The sequence below is a fragment of the Varroa destructor genome, unplaced genomic scaffold (assembly GCF_002443255.2).
Source record: "Varroa destructor unplaced genomic scaffold, Vdes_3.0 BEIS01000007.1, whole genome shotgun sequence".
In the NCBI taxonomy this organism is placed as follows: Eukaryota; Metazoa; Arthropoda; class Arachnida; order Mesostigmata; family Varroidae; genus Varroa; species Varroa destructor.
Window position 1 is genome coordinate 13,622,640 of NW_019211460.1, and position 18,675 is coordinate 13,641,314.

An 18,675-nucleotide genomic window follows, 5' to 3' on the forward strand; every position below is an offset into this window, starting at 1 on the left:
ATTCCACATTTAATTACCTCAAAAGCTAATTAATGGGGCCAACCTGTTGGCTTTCTATTGGTTTCGGTCGACGCATGGGCGTGACATTGACAAATTCGAAGAGAATCGCTTAAAATTAAAGTATGAGGCGGGATCACGAGAACAAACAATGTATTCTACGTTTGCACGGATGACGAAGTGATCGTGGATCTAAAACCATCGAATGACTCAATGGTCGTACTTTGTGTGCGTTCATAGAAAGCACATAGACAAGCGCTACTGGGGCTGCCATACTTCACAGGTTTGAATCACGACCATCGACTCCACTATTTAAGAAGTTTATTGTTGAACTACGTTGGACTAAATGTGTGCATACCAAATGCTACAGTAAAACGAGATCGAATTCAATAAGAGTATCGCACTTTTGGGAAGGGTTCAGTCTCCATTGTACTGCGCCGTTTTAGCTTCTGTGCACGCAGTACGCATGTAACTGAAATAAAAAAAGTCAGCTAATCCGAACTGTGGGTACAGTATAACGCAAAAGTCTCACTTCTGCGACGCGCGCAGAAGCGCCGTTCACAAACTACAATCCGATCGAACGCACAGATCTGTTCCATTTGCTAACGAGAAACAGCTATTTTTAGTGCTTTTTACCTTCACTGAAGTTTCCTTAAAGTTGTACTAGTAAAAATTAGGTTTGTTTTGTTTTATCAAGTCGGTCATTTATTGCAAAAACGACTGCCGATATGATCTATAGTCGCAGTAAATTTATTTTGTAAGTCATATGGCCTTATATACATAAGTGATTATATATGATCCGTGTGCATGTGCACCATATATATGAATTGGTTTCTAAAACTGTCTTAATCTAGACTAAGAGACAGAATATCTAATAAATATCTTGAATCTTCAGTGCGGTACAACGCATTGCCGTGCTAATAATGTCCAATTGAAGAATATGCTTGCCGTTCTCAGACTCGTTGAACTCAGCTCTGTAAATTGCATTCTGTTTTATGCATATGCATCAGGAGGCACACCAAAAAGTGGCAATGTACATTTTGATGGACGTTCAGTGTAATAAATCAAATTAGAGTGATATTCTTCTCCCGCGCAACACGTTCATACTGAAGTGGCAGTTTTGGCCTAGGACGAAGGCTGTCAATTGATTGAATCTAGCACGCATAGGAAATGGCTTAATTATATAATTCAATCTTGTTCCCTTAGGGTCGTTCATAGAGGCAATTTCTTACGGCTGCATATTGTTCGGTGTAGATGAGCTCACAGGAAGCCGCGTTATTATCGAACGTCGCCTCGGCTAGTTTGTAATCGGGATTGATCTTCACCTGGAAGTAACATCACTGCTAAACAAATTACTTTGATAGTGATATTTTTTTAAATATTCCCCATGATTCAGTGACAAAAAGATGTCGTTGCTCAGAGTAATTTCGCCTAGGTTCGGCCTTGGTGGCTGCTCGAAGACAACATCGATAATGATCCCCAACCCAGCGGTTTATTCAACAAAGTCATTGCTGAATGTGATCAATCGGGCTTAATGAGGCACTCGCTTTCAAAAAAAATATCTATTATTTGTATGTAAATAACCAGTCCTAATTGTACGATGAGAAATAAGAACTTTTTCGGTCACTCAGTTGTAATATGATTATCTATCTGAACTAATGGGTCGCTCATCCAATTCGCAGTGTCACCGTTACTCGTTAGTCGACTTCTCGACAAGCGCACGGAATGAAGAATGTTGTAAGAATTTAGCAGACTCAAAATTGCCGCGTGATATGAATAGTTGCTCTTTCTGACACTCGGTTTCTTCATTGGACAGAGCCGGTCGAAGCCTGCCAGTAATATGATCTGAACCTGAGTCTGAACCTTATCAGATTGTTACCTGGTTCATTTGACAGATGATATCATTTTATGATTTCATCTAGACCGTGCATAGATACGCTGTCATGAGCAAAAGAAGATCGTACACTTAACTGCACTGGTTTTATACACGTTAAACCCTTTTTGTTTTTCCTACGACAGCACAGTGACGTTGCAACATTAGTATACGCTAGTTGTTGTTGTTGTTGTTGCTGATATTCAGCACTATTACTATTATTGCTATTAATATTCGACCGCTCACCTGAACAAAATAAGCGAAGGAAGTCTGCAGAACGCTACTATTATAGTGTAAGTTGTTCCTTCTTCGATGCCCCCCGGGTAGACAATAAAATCTTTATTGCGTCATTATTTTGTTTTTTGCTTAGGGGGTCAGCTCACGCGAAAAATTCCACGTTTGTAGAGACTACTGAACGATTTTTAGTTGCTTGTTTTAACCAGCCTATGTGGTTCAGTTCTTCTTGCGGAACGCTGTTGGTTAGCTACCTCGTCTCGTTACGTCCCGTGCAGTCGACCTGGGTGATTTTAATGCTAATAACATATTTTGCGACATGCTCGTCGAACGGTTAAACCTCCGGAAGCTGTCTCTGTCTACTTTTTTGTGCACAGAACAGGATCTTCAAATGTGTTGATCTTGGTGAAGAAAAGTTAAACGTCACTATGCCAAGAGAGTACGTAACCTTCGTCCCCGTTTTCATTTAACCTAGGTCATTATCCATCGCAACCGAAGTCGGATGCTGAACAATGGAAGGTGGCCAGGGCTGTTGGTTCCTGTTTGCCTGCGGTATGTTTTAGCTTTCAAATATAAAAGAAGACTAGTCGAACCCTTGCGTTATCTGTGACCTACTATAGCCTTTGAGCCAGTGTAAAATCGTCTACTTAAAATGCACTCGTTTATATAACACCACACTACACGTCAAGATAGGAGACAGAGCGAATACAAACGACTTAATACAGAGATTCCCTATGCGTGTATGGCCGTGCTTAGATTACGTTTTTTTTCCGCATACTATAGTAATACACAACCGGGCTGCGACTGACCGCAGTCGCTCAGCACATTTCGCCATGTATAGTACGTATAGTTCAGTATACCCTCGCGTATGAGTCTCTTCCTCCAGCATTTTGTAAAACCCACTACTCTGACTTAAAGCTATGTTTCGATAAAGCTACCCAAAGCTTCGAGAAACGATGGCCGATGTTGAGCACTATTCGGCTAACCCACGAAACCAAGCAACAGACGAAACGATGTAACAATATGTAAATCTTCTCATTTGAAAACAGACAGAGATTAGCCGGGTGGTGAACGAAGCGGCCGAAACTCAAACGAAAACAATCAGCACATTCGACGAGGTCTGGGATGATGAAGTACTCTTTAGTGATGGAAGCTTTCACGGTGGCCTTAAAGCACATCGCTGGAAAATAGGACTGACCAGATAATATGAATACACAGATCATTATATCAGATATTGAGGCAATCAACGGGGGGGAGGAGGAGGAGAACGAGGCCGGATCAGTGAACGGAGCAGCTAAGTAAAAATGACCTTATTCACGCCTTTTTCGTTGGCGTTGGTTTCAAACTAACATATATATATATATATATATATATATATATATATATATATTAGAGCAAAAATATTTGCTCACTGGAAATGAGGGATGTCTGGCCAGCGTAAATTGAAATTGTGACTGATTTTTATCGTACAGAGCCAGGTGGGAATAGACAGAAAGTGATGTGTGGACGAAATTGCTTCAGTCAACGGGCGTAGAGACAATCAGACGCGAATATGGAAGTGAATTAAAACAGCAGAGTGCATATATTAGGGGTAACTCGTGCATTGTAAGGAACGAGTACAACCCTCCCGTCAGAAGGAAGTGCTGCAGAGAAAGCGATACCGTGATCTGCAATGTGCTTACTTCGATGAATGTAACTAAGTGGACATATTTTTTTAAACAAACAACCCAACCCATTAACTCGTTTTGAGTAATGCTGATTGATAACTAGGGATTGATTGTAATCGAGTGCGGTTAATGACCAGCGTAAGTCTGAGATATAACATGGGTACCCATTGCTCTGATGGTGATTTCAGATTTGGCCTAGTTGTGTTAATCAGGTTGATGATCTCTTTAGAAGTGATGTTCTCAGAAGAATCAAATATTTATTTTGCTTAAAGTGAACTCGTTCTGTGTATCACACTTTGTTCCATCTCAAGCTATCAAGCATGTCAATTTTTCTTATGTCAATCAATATTATTAATCGAATCATGCATCGCATCTTTTACATAAAATGAACAGGTCACTTGCCGTAAATACTAGCTCGCAGTAAAACAAAATGGTTAAGGCCATTGCGCCATCGGTGTCAAGCCGGGAACAACAGCAATAGTACGGGTAACAATCTGAAGTTGTGCCTAACGGCTTAAATCCACGATGTACGGTGTAAAAAGTGATCGTATGCGTAACGCACAATTTACCGTGAATAGTTAGTGAAAGTTAGCTGTTCTCGTTCTTCTTCTAAGCAGCTTTAAGTTTGAAAAATAGATATCGCTAAAACCCGACCTGTCTATATCAGCTCACGATGGCTGTCGTACGGTGACAAAAATCATGTAATGCACTGCATAGCTTTGCTCCATTTTCAACTTTCCGTCTTCCGTAGTTCTCTCTGTTCGTTTGTCCCCGTAGAGAAATCCACTAACATATAGAAAATTATTCCTAGCTGAATGAAAACGATTAATGTCTGCACTTAGATGTTGAGTAAGCCCTATTTTATAAAAATAAAAAGGGAAGGCAAATGCTAATGAGAAAAAGACAAAACATGATGCCCCTTATTGTTATCCGAGCAACAGCCGATTCTGCCAGAGGCTATTATAATAAATGGCAGCGAATCCAGCGCCGTCTGAGCGACCAGCAATTATGATAAGGCAAAAAATTGTATGTATGAAGCCAGGAGGCTTAATATCAACTAGATTATAGTGTAGAGTCGTGGAGTTCGTATTCTATATACATATGACATGATTATTATATGGCACCTTCTGTATATATCTATAAATCAAAGTATGTAATCAGCTGGTACCTTGAACGTGTAGTTTCCTACAGGTATATCGGTCACGTCCACCCATTGGCAGTCAATGTTGTGAAGATACGTATCCACGCAACCGACGGAGATGCCTTGATCACCATAGTTTGCGCATGCGTAAACCTACATAAAATAAGATTCGTTATTAGCTTTACTTCCACTGAAATCATACAAAATTCCCAAAAATAAATAAATCAGATTGATCAATCTGCTATCGCTCTGAGCAGGGTAAATGATAAAAAAGCGGCTAGAATGTGATTATTTAGCAGACGGATAAGTCAGCAATTTAGAGGCCGTTAAACATACCAACCATAATCAAAATAAGCAAAGTAACGAATGTTCATATGTAATTATTAGGACGTCGAATGTCGGCTACGAAAGGGGCATGGGTAACGGGTCAAAAAAATTGCTCTTTAGATGACATCTGTTAGCCTTCTTTGCAACGTCGTCTTCAACAATTATATCCTTGTCTCTCAAAGTATTTTCGTCAGTTTCTCATATAATTAGTGTGTCGTACATGTCCCGCCTATCATTGTTTCTTCAAGTGCGCAGCTCACTAGACGTAAAGCTTTACCAGACATATGGCACCAAAGCAGTGAAAGGCATTACGCCCTCAAAAGGCATATTTATTAGAATAAATTGTTTCTATCAAGGGCGAACGCAGGGTTTTATGGTGGAACTCACCGTAAGTCGAATGCTAAAAATAAACTTTACATTGAATCTATACAGAACTTCATGACAATTCAAAGCCGCCTCTTCGGCTTATTCAGTTATCTCAATAGATATAATTAGCAAGCCAGAATTTATTTTACGATATACATTCGCTGTAATGGAGCCCAACCAAAACGAACCGAATGTAGACACATTATCCAAAACATAGGATCTCGGACAGCTGTGTATATTTGAGGTCCACCTCTATTTGGGTTCAGGAACTAGTATACAACTAACTAAACTAGTATACAACCTATAGTCAGCATCAGTTTGCCTAAGCTCCGAAATTTTCATCGGGTGGGGGTTACAAAAAAATAAATTCGTAGAGGGTACAATTATTTCTGTATGATTTGGTGGTTACTCAATTGGCGTGGTCATGCTGTTGGCATTTTCCTTTCCGTCTCGAAAAACTGTTTGGAAGGTATTTCCTATGTGCGAATAAATCAACTTTAATTCAATATATGACATGAAATATGGCAGAATTGAAAGAATAAATCTTCGAAGAAAAGTTAGTTTTATACGAGCGCAAACGTTTGTCTGACCTGCGCTTAGCGAGCGTGCTTTCTTGATAAATGCCTTCTTAGTTGCCAGCACAAAAATGTAAATTAAAAAAAAAACCCAAATCTCAGCAATGGTTTACCGGAAGCCTTATGCTGATAAACTGAGCTACGTCATCGAAGCTCGGGCCAGACAACAACAACGTCTCAAAATTTATATTTCCTTTATGGTAATGTAAGCATTAATCGTGAAACGGCAATATCGAATAGATCGCCTACATGATCCTTTAAAGTAAAATTGCACAAAGGCAAACACCTCATTTATTACCACTTTAACCTAGCGAGTTACCGTCCAAAAACAATGGTTAAGTAGACGAAGCTGTCACTGAATTTGCAGTCTGTTTAGCCTGGACAATTGCTTCGTCTGTGTCAAATATTCTAGAGAGGGTGGCAGTCGAGACTGCAGTTCTGGGTTTCTAAGAAACAAGCTCTACATTCAAAAAAATATATAGCACTGATCTAATTCTGATTGCTCGTATCGAAGTTCTATAGAGTATAGAACGTACATTAGTTTCGACTTTCACAGTGGACCTTCCTTCGACTTTTATTTCAACGATAATTGTACTTAAGTTAATTCTTATCTTGAACATTATTTTAGAAGAAGTTACCTGTACTCAAATACAGATTTGGTGGCCGAATAGTGTTCAATTGTCCTAGGTGCATGTTTTGCGCTGGTGTACCAAATGCTAACGTGGAATTTTTTTTATGTTAATTTTTCTCGCAGAATCACTTTGTTTACACCCGTTTAATATCATTATTTTTATGAGGACTTGTTAAGCGTTGTCAGAACTTGTTTTAGCTCGCCAAATTTCGGAATGCTGCGAAGATTTCCACGCTTTGTCACTAACCTGGGTAGTTGTCTGATCGCAGAAATTATCTTCAAGGCAAAAGGATGCCTTATGGCCCTCGGCCACTTTCTGGCCTGTTGCATTAACTACATCGTAGTGTGCGAAGACCTCCATGGAATGGTAGTGCCTGTTGAGTTAAGATCCGTACGAGACATTTTGCAAGTAAAACATACGACAATAATATCGTTCGACGCCTATCGCTTGAAGAAAAATAAGTGGTTGTGGGAGAACAAATTCGATGCGAGTGTACAGGAAAGTGTGCTCTATGGGTTAGTTACTGGTCAATTCAAGCTACAAGACGAACTGATATAGCACATTTTGACATTGCGTATATGCTTACGTGAACATGAGATTTAGATATTATTATTCGATCAGAAGCTTTTTTAATCATAACAAATAAAAATCCTCTGTTTTTAATTTGTATGAAATTCCGTTGGCAAGAATCCCATCCAACTATCATAAGTACTTAGATTATATTCCAACCTTAGAATCGGGAAAAATCAAGCGTAATTGACTTTGGATAGTCAGTATTTGATTTATGACTATTAGTAATTCTTAATCAATAGGTTAGGCTAGGTGTCCAACCCAGGGTTTCTTTCATATGAGCATATACTCACCTTTCTCTATCAAGGCAGTAGTTCCCGCACGTGTACTTATTTTCCAAAGTCATAGCTGGCAGGTTATTTTTTCAACTAATAACTTGAAAACGACAACTAATAAAATAAACTATCGGCGCCCCGTGTTCTTATCGGAAAAACAATTACTAAGCCTAATAGTTCGACTTTAAATTCTGGGGCTTCTTGTATATCTTTTACACTACCTGGTAAATCAGGGAGTGGAAAAACACTCACACATCAAAACTGATACAATCAGAATCATCGGCTAGAAGCATTAGATCCTGATCAACGAATAGTTTAGTCATAGACTAAAGAAAAAGCCTTCACATTAAGATCGCAAGAAAATCATCCCCTAGTACACCTAAGGTCATAATTTGTTTTGATTTTCTCGAAAGCTGCAGTCCTTCGTTAATGACGATTTCTGTGACGCTGAGAACGGCTTTGCGGCTTCTTTCGCCTTCAGTTTCTTTTATGAACGTGAGTACGCAACAGTGACTAAGTTCAATAGTAGCTTGTAGACTATAGGCTGTAAAGGCGCTCGTAATATAGACATCAGGCAGCCCTGTCATATTCAGCAAGTTTGAAAACATCAGCGCGCAGATTTAGTAATTTCGTTAGGACAGCGTGCTAACGTGTAGATCATCTGGTAACACACTTTTAATCTATGAAGGAGACCCTAGCTACGATGGGTACAGCTGGTGTATGAAACAAATTTTTGCGATGAAAGACAGTCTGACCACATCGATACGAAAAAAAAAAAGGAAAAAAAAAGTCTTCTTCGAAGTTCATTGTGGAAAAATCATGCCCATATGAAACCTTTTGCCTAGTAAAACAAATCCAGCTTTTTATCGTTGATAAACCTAACGCAAGTTCGAAAGTGTTAGTTTTCGTCGTTTCGAACGATGGTCACTTGGCGAATCGGAAATTCCCGCAGTAAGCTGGATGAAAATCCGACTTGCGCATTGAATTGACTACAGGGATATAATACATTTACTTACACGGTTACAACTTTCGTGCCAAAAGTGAAGATTAACATATCAATTGAACTCATTATACGCACTGATGACAAGCGTGCCATATCCATTGGTCCTTTGGTAAGAATGGTCGAAATGAGATGCTCCCGGTATTCGCCACTCGAGTGGTAAAACGCAGAAGCCTTGCTCCCCATGAAAGCAAAGAAGTGGTAGATAGAGAGTGACATTCATTTAGCTAACCCAATTTAAACGTACAATAGCTTTTTTGTGGAACGTGACGACCACGGCGCATATATATGTTGCCTTAATTTATAACGTATTACAATATAGATGATCATCCTCAATTATATGATTCCAAATGGCGATACGATAATCGGTGTTGGTCTATTATTATGTCTTGTATCGAACGTGAGCATGATAAATATGTTTCAGCGAACTTTACCTGCGACTAAAATAGAAACGGTCATGATCTGCAATCTCATACGCTGAAGACGACAAGCAGTTTTCCTCCATCGCACAGGTAAGAAATGTCAATTGCCGGTCTTCAAGGTATGTCGAACGCTCTAACTCATCTTTGTCGATGACCAAATCAGGAAGTTCTACTAAAGTGAAGAAGCTTATAAGCGACAGATTACCCACATATATATCATTTTGAATATAAGGAAACCGTGGCATACGAGAGATTTGGCGAAAATATTGGACGGACAACAAAACGAAGCAACAGCTCTGGGTGCCAATAAAGTATTAGCAGTTTATCTTGATCAACGCAGTAACCAAAAAACGTTATCGAATCAATGCCGCAATTATGACTAAGTGGTTTGTCAGGTTTGCGGTGGTGTTTTGCCAGTCGATTGCATTTATTGGCAATTAAATTATGTCATGGAATCATTCATAATATTGATAGCAAGCGCTTGGTTGTAATAAGCTAAAATTTGTCCAAAAACTCTAAATAATGGTCATTGTTTTCCTTCTATTGTGGTCTGTTCGAGGCCGACCAAGCAACAGCTCAGTTAGCTTCTCGCGAAACAACAGACCTGTTGAAATTCAATTATAGAAATTGCCATTCTGCGTTTTTAGAAAGGACGCAGTAGAAAAGACGGGCTTCCTTCCAAGCTCTATTACGTGCTTATCATTACATTATCGTTTATTCGTCGTTGGAATTGCTTTAAAAAACGAAGTTTACTTCTGATTAGTCTCATGAGTAGTCATGCCGATACGGATATTTGTTGTCTTAGCAATCAGAGTATTTTTCGTTCAACTCAGAGATCACAAATAGCCTAAAGGGACCAAGTTGTCTTCTAGGTTCCTATAAACACCTTTAATAGCGTTCCTGTAGGATTCAAAAACGATTCTGTTCTCTGAATTAAGACCACTTAAAATCTTGCTTGCGAAAATGGTTAAGCAAAGATCAATGTCAACATTCGCGAAGAAGCAAACCTTCAGCGCACACGACCCCAACAAAGCTGTTATCAGGACAGGTGTCAATCACAGGTGTGTATCTGCAGTCCGCCAGGTTTTGCTCGTCGCCATTACACTTGAGACCTACGATCAATATTGGCACTGAAGAAATATTTACGGTTGCGAAAGCCGAGCCCCGAACACTTTGCTGGCCGTATGCGAAACCTAGAATAATTTCCAATATCAGAATACATAGAAATGACAATCGGACAACAGAAAAAAAGCTATTATGATTATTGAAATGAATTCTGTCTCCATTTTTTTTTGAAACGATATGCTGCAATGTTATATAGCTTTCTCCAAGAGAAATTGAGACAGACAATACCTAAATGTCTATTCTGAAAAGTTCTCGATTTTGGCAAACATGTTCTATGTAAGCAAAATGGTTGTAAATGAAACGGACTGTTTCATTTCTAAGATATGTGTAAATTATACTAAATGCGTTCTTTCTAATTAGAGGTCCTTCAGGACTCCTAGTGGATTTTTGGCTGAAAGGAATCTTAATTTCAAAGTTAGTTGATCTTAATTATATTGTTGGTTGGAAAAACAGATGTTCAATTCCATAAACCCGAGTTCTCTTTACTCAGGCAACGGCTCTAGGCAACATAAACCAATAAATGGCTAACGCCCTTCAGGTACAAGATATCTCAAGATACGCTTCAAACAGTTAAACGAAAAAATCCATGAAAATATTGACTTCACAGGCATACGCTTATAACACTGACACGTTGAAACTAGATGCTGAGTTTTTGCCCGTGAACATAGTGTCATTGGCCGAAAATGGCATTAGATGTTGATTGTAAAAAAACATGTTTGCCTAAGGAGTAATTTACTAAGATGCCACGATTTTTTTTCCAATATATATCTCTTTATGGACGACATTAGTGATTATTACGCGAATGATGAGACAAAGATCTACGAGCTCGAATCAGAAATTGCTCTAATTATTGTTAATTGTAATGCAGCAGGTCGTATAAGCGGCCAAGGAGATTCAATGATCGACATTCAATGTCCTGCAGCATTAAGGCTTTCTGTTGCGCGCACAATATTATTAGTTCTTTGTCTTGAATTTCATTTAAGATCACTCATGTACGTACAAACAAAAAAATATGTGTCTACTTGTATTATTAACCGCCGATTTGTAAGGCCGCTATCCAAAGTACGGCTTCGATTTGCACCAGAGAAAACGTTTCCCACGAAGCTCGTTGAGCATTCTGAGCCAACGTTTGTACTGTAAAACGAGCTGGACTAGTACAGATTTCGGTAAAAATTTTAGCCTCTAAACACGTTTTATTAATGACATAGCGCAAGATAATTTGAAAGAGGACCGCAAGCGAATTATCTTCTGCAGAATTTCAGATTGACTAGGGGATTTTGCTGTTTCGAGTTACGGCAGAAATTTCTCAACGAATAACGTTATCCAGAAAATCTACTCTGTTATGCACGGCTCAACTCAACTCGTGGCTCGGCCATTTTATTTACAACAACAAGAGATCTCTGTGAAATGATGAAAGCTTGTGAAATAAAATGAACAGCATTTTCCTCCATTTGCAGTCTTGAACCCCATAGGGAAAAGCTGGGCAAGTTGATCGAGGAAATTACCTTTATTAAGAGATCCAATGGCACATGGATATGTCTTTTAGAAACGAGCTATAAATTACTTTTAAAAAACAGAATACTTGTACATACACCTAAAGAAACTGTTATGGCTGAACGCAATTTACCATTTGGGCAAACTTTAGTGCATTATAAGAAGTCTCTGATGTAGAAAACACGAATGGGTTGATCCTATTCACTCCTCATGAATATACGCGGAGATCAGGCAGACTGCGCCACGGGTTTACAGTCAAAGCTCACAATACGCTATGAGGCTAGCTCCTTAAGCGTTCTGCTGGAATCAGCATCAAATAAGCTGTCTCTCTGACGCAGATTCGGCGATTACGCGCATTGTAAACATAACACAGTAGCACAGGCGAAAAATTTGTGTGACTAAAATGTTAAACCGATGATAGATCATTGATGATCGCAATGACTGCGAACGAACGCTTGTGTAAGTCAATAACAATCCGTGTAAGGCTGACCAAAGCCCGCACAGCCGCACAGGCATGTTTGAGACACGATAAATCTACTGAACGTTACTTTATGTAATCTTCGTGCTCCTATAGGTATCCATTTGATCCAGGGTATTCCTTCAGGGAAAAGTATGTTTGGAAATGTTTTCGTACCCTCTAAGCATTCTCGACGTTTACTACTTACCAGCTTGTCGACATACGCTCATTGTTTCAAGCATACCAAAGCCGTCAGCACAAATTAGACCCCAAAGCTTCTGTCGCTCGTCGTACACTTCGACTCGACCCTCCATCAGGGTGCGACCGTTCCGGAGTCGGATTCTGAGGTCCGTCGGGAAGAGCCTCTTGAACAGACCGACGAGGCCACCGTTAGAACGATAGGTTTCCTTGAGCTTTCATATTTATTACTATTTATTTATTAATTTACTATAATCTTTTTCCTGCTGTATATTAATGCATGAACCTTCCACGAGTTTATTCTTGTTGAAGGTGATTAATCCTTTGAGCTACTGAATATATCGTAATAGCTATTTCTTAAAAGTGTTTGGCAACTAGTAGACCCGAGTTCTTTTTTAAAAATACCTGCCAACAACAACCCATCACTGTGAATGATCGCAAAACAGCTGCAAAACCTAGAGCTCTACGATAAGCATTATCACTTGTGTACTGAATAAGTTGACCGTTCGTTCGTCATCGCCTTACCCTGAGGGGCTCGAAGAAATCTTGCGGTTTGTCTGGCGGGAGGTCGACAATCGAGATTCCTACATCATTTTTACCTACTTCGACAAAAGGTCGAGGGGTGGTCTCTTCCTCACGGATACACCTCACGCCGGCCAGTTCCGTCGGTTCACAATCATGCACCTAAAACCAAATTAGGGAATCATCGAAAACAAGCACATTCATGATTGAAATAAAATAGAAGCCCGTGTGCCTAACTTTATTTCTGCACAAAGAAAATTTAACGTGAGTTCGTATTTTTACATTATTACCAGTTATTATTATCCTATAGTCTTTCTAAGAAAATTAAATACAATTAATAATGAACCTCACCAGAGGTAGTGTACTAAGGTTTCTTTAAATACATATAATCTGTAACAACTGAATTTATGTATAATAATCTAAATTTTCTTCGAACATTAAGTCCGTTTAATGCTGCTGAATGCCATGAACGTTCGGATCGGAAAAAAAAATAAAAATTTAATGTGTGCTTGTTTAATTCTCCTGTTACGTTATATAACTCAACAAAAGTGCCCATCTTGATTAAATTTTATATCGAAGCATATGTCAAATACCGCAACAACAATGGTGTAGACAGACACACCAGATTTAAGTCCCTTCCTCAAATAAACCATCTATTGGAAGCTTTTTTTTATTTATGAAATTACGAATGATTTTAAATTATTTATTGAAATAAATATCTGTTAGATTTTTCTAGATTAGTTTGGCATCTCATTTCAGTTCATTTACGGTCTGTGCCTCTGTGTTACGCAGCTTCAATGCAATAGTCGTTAAGACTCGAAATTTTGTCCGAGACTGCTCCGATAAGCTTTGTTTTGGCCATTAGTCGACTTTTTCCTTGTATGCGAAGATTAACATATGTATCCGCTTCTGATATTCTAAATGAAGTGCGACAAATTGCAGTGATTTCCCATGGCACCTTCTGCGTAGTAGACATGCACACATATAGATATTGTAATTCCTTGTTTCAAATATGGCTAAAACAAGGCCTTTGGGAGCAACGAGATACCCTTCCAACTTAGCCGTACCTACACGTGTAAGTAAAGTCGGACAGGTAAAGCTATCATATATGCGGTAGAGGATCTATCTGAGATGTAGTCCAAAGAAGTATTTAGAGCAAAAGCATTTGTTCAAATATTGCTTAAAAATAGGAATTGACATAACCTAGAAATTACCGAGCGTGAAAATCACTGGCATACTGGTTCGCACCCTATAAACAGCAATGACTCTTACCCCCAAAAGATCCTCCTTTAAGTTTCTGACGATATCTAATTTACGTAAAAGATCGTAATTGCTGTATGCAAATATAAAAAAGTAATCATCAAATAATTGATATTAACTAACCTGCCAACCAGGAAAATGACACTCAGTGAGTGTTTCTTCGCTACCGGAACAGTAGAGGTCATCCATAAAGATTTGTCCTGCCATAAAAAAGCACAGACCAACGTTACGATGGAAGAAGCACTGGGGTTTGATTCCGGTTGTAGTCCCTATTGTTTTTATAACTATGCGTACATAAAATTTAGAAGTAACGAATTCTAATAAGACCAAAATCAGATAACGATACGCGCCAAGAAACGTATTGCATTCAGTTGATACAGATACGCTACATAAATCAACTGAAGATAGGGTTTAAGCAAAGATTTGTCAATAGCAAGAATTTTCAAAAGATGGAAGCAGGTCACTTGTGTTGTGCATATGTTGTAAGCGGAACTTTACCTTTTAAGTCTGCCTTCTCCAGCCCAGTGACATCAATTTCAGCATAATAAAAAAATAACCAAAACTTATAACTTCGTAAAGTACTTATTTATTCATGATTTATCTTGCGTTCTTGTCAAATACATCTAACATCATATAATACAGCTTGTGACATCCAAGCCTCTAATCAAGAAGACACAGATCCGTGCACACGGCTTAAATTCTATATATCTGCCTTTTATATGAGACCCGGTATTTCTGTCAGTTTCATCCATGGCATCACGAAATACCTAGCATCACTACTGGACAAATGGTAGCAATCGGTTAAAGATAGTTTTAAATTATTTACTTAAAATTATACATAGGACTCAGTTCTTTAGATGACCTATGTTTCCGTAATACAATACCTCACTATTTGAAATCAATGTTCTGTCAAGTGAAATTCTCCGAACATTTTTATAGAAATAAAAATATATATGTTCCACGGTATCCAACAGTCTTGCTGAAATACTGTTGTGCGTAAATGTGTTTTTCTCAGCTCATTTACTTACGTCCAGCACCAAATTCTCCGTCATACGTTACAACATCGATTCCTTTGAAACCAAGTTTACGACATACAACTCTGCCTTCGGCTTCGTCCCATTCATCGTCGCAGATCGAACCCCACTGATTTTTATGGTAGACCTCAACGTGGCCTTGGCCTTCGTGGGTAGTGATTCGAGTTCCTATGGAGAGGCGCAGCTCACCTTCTTTTGCTGCATCGGCACTCCCGAGAAATGCACAGTAAAGGCAGCGCGTAACAGCCACCGTTGAAATTATTTGCACTATTCTCCATCTGAGTGACATCCTTTTGACGATCAAAGCAGACAACGTTAATATATGAATTGCGTAGGTATCCAAAGGTCATGCACGATAATTAGTGGAAAGCTGCGTCTCCCACTTGGATGCCCAATTGCAGATAGATAAATATGGTATTCTTTTTTTGTTAGGAAAGCACCCCACCTATCTTTGCCTAAATGCACGTGCCTTTCCAAGCAATCAAATGAAAAAGGCTTCGCATTTCCTCGTTTTCAAATCGCCTATTGCCAAAGCTTTAAGCATTTGTTTCAGAGACTAGCACACACGCTTGGTTGCATTTGTGATTATCTTTAACACGGACACGGTGACCAGCTAGGTTGTACTACGGTCGTCAATAGCTGTCAGTGCATTTTGTTCGAATATTCTTAATTTGCAAGTTTGAGCCGATAATCACGTCACACTGCTTCTTGCTATTTGCCTTCTGCACCGTCGGACAGTACCATTCAGGACAATGGTTAAGCCCCAGTGATAGGGCAGTGGATAATATGTTTATTTTCTAAACTTAGGAACACATGGTGGTGTAGAGGTTCGACTCCAGACGTAGTCAGCTGTCCAAAGTAGTGCCTAGCCACTTAAGTACCAGACGTAAAAGACAAAAACACGATAGTACAATGGTCACAACGGTGACTTTAGAACGGGATCTTGCACGTCGTCACCATCGTATCCTTTGTCGAAAGTGACAGTGTTATGACACGTTTGACCGGCTGACTAGAGTATGTCGGTGGCCTTGTAGCAAAAAACAAATTGTACCAATTATTGAATCGCTATGGCGTAATAACCGCGTGCTGTAAACGGAGTTCTTCTTTTTGTTGTCGACACATATGAGGAAGGAAAAAGGAGGGCGAGAGAGAGATATAAAGACGGAAAGCCACGGAAAAGTTGCTTGGAAGTCGAACGCTGATTGTCAATGGGATAAGTACCCCATCTTCTCCGCCCTCTAGACTGTAGCGCACACCAGACAGCAGTGCACAGGACTTTGGTTAACAGCGACACCGGTGGCCGTACAGTGCAGACAGAGACTTGGGGAAAATGACGAAGGTGACTGAGTTGAACACTACAAACCAGACGGAAAGAAATAGCTACGCTGTAAGTGGCTATTAGCCCTCTTAGGGCAAAGCGTGTCGCCGGTGTCCTGCGTTTGTCTTCGTTTCTGCTTTTAGTCGCCGCGCGCTTTCTTCGCTGGCTACCTAGCTGTTTCCTTGGCTGGTTGACGCCACTGACATTGAATAGTGCCGTCACTTGCACTCTACGGAGTATCAGCGTTAATTCTACTACTACACTACTGCTATTGGACAATGTTAATGGCAGCTAATGGTTTCATTTCGCTTGCGTATATTATCATTAGCCGACCAAAAGTCGCAATAGCGGCCTCTGCGCAAGAATTTTACCGTCGTGTCACATCAGCACACCAGTGATGCTATTCTCCCGGGCACAGCTGCCGCCGTCCCAGCCGTTGATACCTTCTAGCTCCTGGCTATCCTCGCGGTTATCCTGTTCACCCCGCGAAAGTCATCACACTCGGCGAATAGGCGACACGGCGAAAGACAGATTCGCACACGCTACGGGTCACCCGACTCGCATACCGTACTCACCTCTGCGTCGCCGCCGGGGAAGGGGAACGGCGCGAGGGGGGTGGTCGAAGCACCGGCTACGTCTTTGGGGGAAGATCGCGAGAATAGGGTATGGATTCAATGCAATGTACGTAGGTCTTGATAATAGTTCGTTCTCTACGCTTTCATTACCTCCACCGTTAACCTACAAATGCGACGACGGTTACTGTTAGTGCTCGCAAACAGCGAAGATTTAACAGTAAGAGCAAATTACTGGATGTCGGCCTTAAACCTGTTCACAACTGATTCGATGACTCTCCGCTGGTTCAATAGAGAGAGGATGGAATAACACTGCACCATGTTAAGAAAGCGGAAAGCACAGTCGTCGCCGGCCAAGTGCTGCCAATAGGCCAGCCCAGGAATATGATCGAGTTCGAGTAAGAATAGAAAATTCAATTTCGTTGCCGGCTAACTAACGCCTGCTATTGCTATAAGATTAAACGCATACTGACAGATCAGAGTCGTGCTATTAGTTTGTTAGTTGTTGAATTCCGTATATAGAATGGCCTCCTGGTAACTACGAACTAAGTAGGTCACATCGTTCAGCTACTGAGCAGCGTTAGCGAGAGCAGGAGGGTCTAACAAACGTAAATACCGTCGGTCAGGCTGGTGCATACGAGAGCAGTTCGTTTACATGCCAAGGAACGATATAAAAATCACTTTGTCCCTCAGAACGCCACACAAAGGTCAAGGGCTCAGTGATTAAGATTTCATGTGTATTAGACCACATAATCCTGTTTTACTAGGAGTACGAGTAATTTCTTATATCAACCATAAAGCTGATAGGCCCCTTCCCTCTTTAAATGCGGATTTCTTTATTCTCCTCGATCCTATTTGCATATCGGAATTTTAGGAGATAAATATATGGTAACACCATCCTAAATGTATCTCTACTGAATACGACCTTCAAAGGTTGCTTAGTCGGCACCCAGATCGACCTGAAGAACTACGTCGATCAGGACTACAGTTAGAGAAATTCTACGTGAAGGGAATTCCTCTAACAATAGTTTGGGATATCAAGAAAACTTGAAAGGCGTAAAGTTGTGGTATACTAAGTAGATCTGCGTAACCACCTAGCATTCGGTCTCCTGTCAAAGTATAGAAATGCATTCTACTATACTCGCTGTAGTTCCATTGTGCGAAAAACTTGACCGTTTGTTCAAGGTCAACCCACAATATTTAATATCTGCTATTATAACAGAAGGTCACCTTCTTATCGCCAATATCAGTTGAATAGAGCAAATAATTTTTCAACCGACATGATAGGACGAGCGTAGTGTAATACAATACATATTAATTCTGGTCATGGAAAACGCACTTTCCTACCCTCGGTTAAATTTCCGTAGCGCGCTAGCGATCCAAAACTACTTCTTGAATTACTCCCTCCCCACTTAATCAACAAGTTCTTGTTGAGTTTAAGCGATATCTCCCTTCAACAGTGTCGGAATTTTATCCTAAGACGCCTCCCAACATCTGAGCCGTAGATCACCTATCGTAAAATTCAACGCAGAGTTCCTAAAATGTAGATGAGCGTTTCTCACGAATACTATTTACACAGAAGAATCGTCCCGAATTGAATTCATATTCTGTTATCT

General features: G+C 40.0%; 1 protein-coding gene across 3 annotated transcripts; it reads right to left on the reverse strand.

Moving 5' to 3' along the window:
• Positions 1-726: 726 nt before the first annotated feature.
• On the reverse strand, positions 727-17,274 carry LOC111254557 (lysyl oxidase homolog 2-like). Of its 3 annotated transcripts, XM_086974486.1 has the most exons (11): positions 15,164-17,274; positions 14,259-14,335; positions 12,879-13,037; positions 12,364-12,520; positions 10,087-10,272; positions 9,092-9,251; positions 8,736-8,831; positions 7,059-7,185; positions 4,940-5,065; positions 1,230-1,322; positions 727-971 (listed from the first exon to the last, which is right to left on the reverse strand). In XM_086974486.1, the coding sequence occupies exons 1-11, from the start codon at positions 15,456-15,458 to the stop codon at positions 966-968; spliced, it is 1,482 nt and encodes a 493-aa protein (XP_086830612.1). In that variant the 5' UTR covers positions 15,459-17,274; the 3' UTR covers positions 727-965. The 3 variants fall into 3 exon arrangements, with proteins under 3 accessions (XP_086830612.1, XP_022671248.1, XP_086830611.1); XM_022815513.2 differs by having other exon boundaries at positions 727-1,322; positions 15,164-17,271; XM_086974485.1 differs by having other exon boundaries at positions 727-1,322; positions 9,092-9,248; positions 15,164-17,269.
• Between the last annotated feature and the right edge of the window lie 1,401 nt (positions 17,275-18,675).

Bases quoted from the DNA above. Each gene is read 5' to 3' on its own strand.
- LOC111254557 (XM_022815513.2), bottom strand. From the start codon at position 15,458: ATGTCACTCAGATGGAGAATAGTGCAAATAATTTCAACGGTGGCTGTT. The intron at 13,038-14,258 runs GTTAGTTAATAT...ATTTGGTTTTAG, and splicing joins GTCATTTTCCTGGTTGGCAG to GTGCATGATTGTGAACCGAC. The intron at 10,273-12,363 runs GTAAGTAGTAAA...AAATTATTCTAG, and splicing joins GAGCGTATGTCGACAAGCTG to GTTTCGCATACGGCCAGCAA.